The sequence below is a fragment of the Lotus japonicus genome, chromosome 1 (assembly GCF_012489685.1).
Source record: "Lotus japonicus ecotype B-129 chromosome 1, LjGifu_v1.2".
NCBI classification, from domain to species: domain Eukaryota; kingdom Viridiplantae; phylum Streptophyta; class Magnoliopsida; order Fabales; family Fabaceae; genus Lotus; species Lotus japonicus.
In genome coordinates, this window is record NC_080041.1 from 126,189,993 (window position 1) to 126,193,148 (window position 3,156).

The window sequence follows — 3,156 nt, forward strand, 5'->3', positions numbered from 1 at the left end:
TAGACATAACACTAAAGTATTGATGTACTACGCGTGACATAAACTAATTATGCATCAGTCAAACGCGTGACATAAACAGTATCGACTAACGTATGATCAAAATCACAAGTCCATTTTTGTCTAAATTTCATAGATGGATATGAACATCATGAGTTGTCCTGTAATAAATCGAGTTAATATATCTAATCTAAGAATTTTTAGGCTAGGCCGTTCGAGTTTTTCGCGGGAGTATGACATGGGTATAGATGTATTAACAAACACGTTCATGTTCTCACTACCACGTGATATTCTCGTCCATTTCATTGTCATTAACCACCTCAACATCGTCTCAAAATTGTGCTTCAAGATCATCATTGTCTTCACCCAAAAAATAACTATTTTGGTCACTATTATGATAATCTTGAAAATTGTGAATCAAGTTCACCATGGCCTTCAAAATTACTCTTCTGTTCATTGTCATGATCAGTTTCATCTTCATTCATAATCGGACTATTTTCATATAGTTAGTAACATCTTCACACTCTTCAAAATAATAATTAGTCTGGTCTTCAAAATTACAATGGGGCCGCTCCTCTTCTTTAGTCCCGAAAGATGAGTTATTCAATCCCTACGCACATTAAACTCTTACAATGTGCTCGTGGATATCATAACTATATAATACAGGGATCACCACATACCGCCATCCATCTTGGGGTGGAGAGAAGGAGAATAGGGAAACAAACAATGGTGAGGAACAAAGGAACAAATGAGTGAGTGAGGGTGAAGAGAGAATATAGGGTTGATGCATGTTGGATGGGGAATTGGTAAAGCGTGAAGAGAGTTGATGAAATGGGTAAAATGAGGGAATTAGTATGGATTTGCTACTACCAAAATGAGTTGAAGAACAAAAAATGGTCACTCTATCTAGTTCACCACACTATATCCGTCTTAAATTGGATTTGCTGCTACCAATAAAATATCTGCCAAATAATGTTAGTTCTTCACTTACATTGAAGCAGTGCTAGTGTAAGTTCTTTACTTACATTCTTCCATGTTTTATTTTGCCTCTTACATTGAAGGAGAGCTAAAAGACACAATGCAGTGAGCATTTAACTCTATGCTAAAACGTCTAATCAGTCCAATCAAAATAAATACCTTATCCGTTAAACAACAAATATCAGCCTCATTTCTTATGAAAAATTGGAAATAAAAGGAACTTGAACCCATTTTCAAACAATGGCCTTCATTGCTCTGAAGTTTGAACATTAATGTCTGCATGCACATTTATGAAGTAGTTGGACATTGAAGCCAGCCTCTCCAAAAATCAATATATAATCAACATGAGTTTACTTCTTTTTTAGTCTCAAACCCTGTGGGGTGGTGTGAGCAGTACATACCCTTGCCCAATTTGGCTTTGCTATTCCTCATTCTCTGACATGGCCTACTTCACTGAGCTTGACAAGTAAGAATGTGGTTCCGAATTTGACGCTCTTGTGTTTCAATTTTCAACTTGCTTCAAAGATCACATTCTCTTGTTAATGGAACATTCTCTCACGAATTTCTAGGTTGATTGGTAGTTGCAGTACTCTGTTTTCTTGTTTTGTGTAATATACTCTGTTCCCCCTTTGTTTTGTTTACATGTGGATGAGTGTTTTAACTTTTTATGCTGTACATGCTGCAGAACCATGGACATTTCGCCGACATTGGAGAGTTTCTTCGAGCTGCCCTACCAGCAAAGCAACCGAAATTTCTTCAGAGATCAGTTCGACGATTTTGAAAATTTCAGTCACCATTTCAACCCTCCAACTGAAATGGTGCATTGCAATGGTTCCGGCAGCGGCGAAGGTAATGCGAGTAGAAGCAGAACGAAGAAGAAGGAGAAGAAGGAGGAGGAGGAGGAGGAGGAGAAACCCGCCAGTAGCAGTAGAAGGAAGAAGAGCCCTTCATCATGTGTGTTGGATTTTAATGAAATAAAGAAGCATTTTGGGCTTAAGATATCAGAGGCGGCGAAGGAAATGAATGTTGGGTTGACCCTCCTCAAGAGAAGGTGCAGAGAGCTCAATATTATGAGGTGGCCACACAGACAACTCAAGAGCTTGAAGTCAGTCATCGATAGTGTCAAGGTATAAACTATAAACAATTAACTTAACGACATGAAAACAAACATCCTCTTTTGTTTATTCTGTTTGTCAATTTACAAACATTCAACTCAATGGCAAATCATACAACTTCATATAATAAGATTATATATTCAATTCTTGCTGCCGATGTGAGATTGAGTTGTATTAATGAACAATTTTAGGTATCTTTGTAAATGACTTATGATCTTGGAAGCAGGCCTGACACGCGTGATGGTGACCGGTGTCGAGACACCCAAAATTTTACTTACCAAATAAAGACAATAATTGTAGGACCAGGAGGATGATTCCACCGGAAATGAGAATTCGATTGTACTAGTTTGTACTTTGTAGTTTGTAGCCTTTGGTGGGTAATGAAATCCAGGAGCAAAATTATACCATGAGCCATACATTTAATTCATTAATGTTTGTTATTGTTTGGTGAATGGTTGAAATTGTTTTATTTGTTGTGTGATGCAGGAATTGGGACGGGAAGATGAGGTTGCCGAGTTGGAGAAGCAGAAAATTATGTTGGAGAGAATGCCGGGAATGAAGCTGAGTGAGGAAACACAGAAGCTGAGACAATCTTGTTTTAAAGCTAATTACAATAGGAAGAGAAGAAAACAGAACACACAATAAGACTAATAGGAAATGACTAATTTTGATGGATAGGGATATTCTGATGAGGATTGATATTTCATACATAGGCACCTGACTTTGGAGTGACATTAAACATACGCAATATCTGCGAATTTATCAACTACTAATGTTTTCAGGGTTAAAAGTCATCGCTAATGCATATATATATATATATATATATAGATTGAGAGAGAGAAGGAGATGGTTTTTCCGGATGCCTTTCCCGAATGGGTAAGCTTTCTTTTATACATACTTTGAACCACTACTGTATCTTGGGTTATGATAACTCTGGTTACTTTTTTGAAATAACTCGAGTTTTCTTTTTTGAAATTATTGATGACTATTTTGGCTGCTTCTTCTTTTGGGTTGATGGCTGATAATGTCTACCACGCCTATCACTTTTGTCATTTTGCCATGATTT

General features: G+C 37.1%; 1 protein-coding gene across 1 annotated transcript; it reads left to right on the forward strand.

Annotated features, from left to right (window-relative positions):
- The first annotated feature begins 1,415 nt into the window (after window positions 1-1,415).
- LOC130724414 (protein RKD4-like) lies at window positions 1,416-2,735 on the forward strand. Its single transcript, XM_057575642.1, has 3 exons — window positions 1,416-1,441; window positions 1,661-2,102; window positions 2,577-2,735. The coding sequence occupies exons 1-3, from the start codon at window positions 1,416-1,418 to the stop codon at window positions 2,733-2,735; spliced, it is 627 nt and encodes a 208-aa protein (XP_057431625.1).
- The last annotated feature ends 421 nt before the right edge of the window (window positions 2,736-3,156 follow it).

Bases quoted from the DNA above. Each gene is read 5' to 3' on its own strand.
- LOC130724414 (XM_057575642.1), top strand. From the start codon at position 1,416: ATGGCCTACTTCACTGAGCTTGACAA. The intron at 1,442-1,660 runs GTAAGAATGTGG...TACATGCTGCAG, and splicing joins TACTTCACTGAGCTTGACAA to AACCATGGACATTTCGCCGA. The intron at 2,103-2,576 runs GTATAAACTATA...TGTGTGATGCAG, and splicing joins CAGTCATCGATAGTGTCAAG to GAATTGGGACGGGAAGATGA.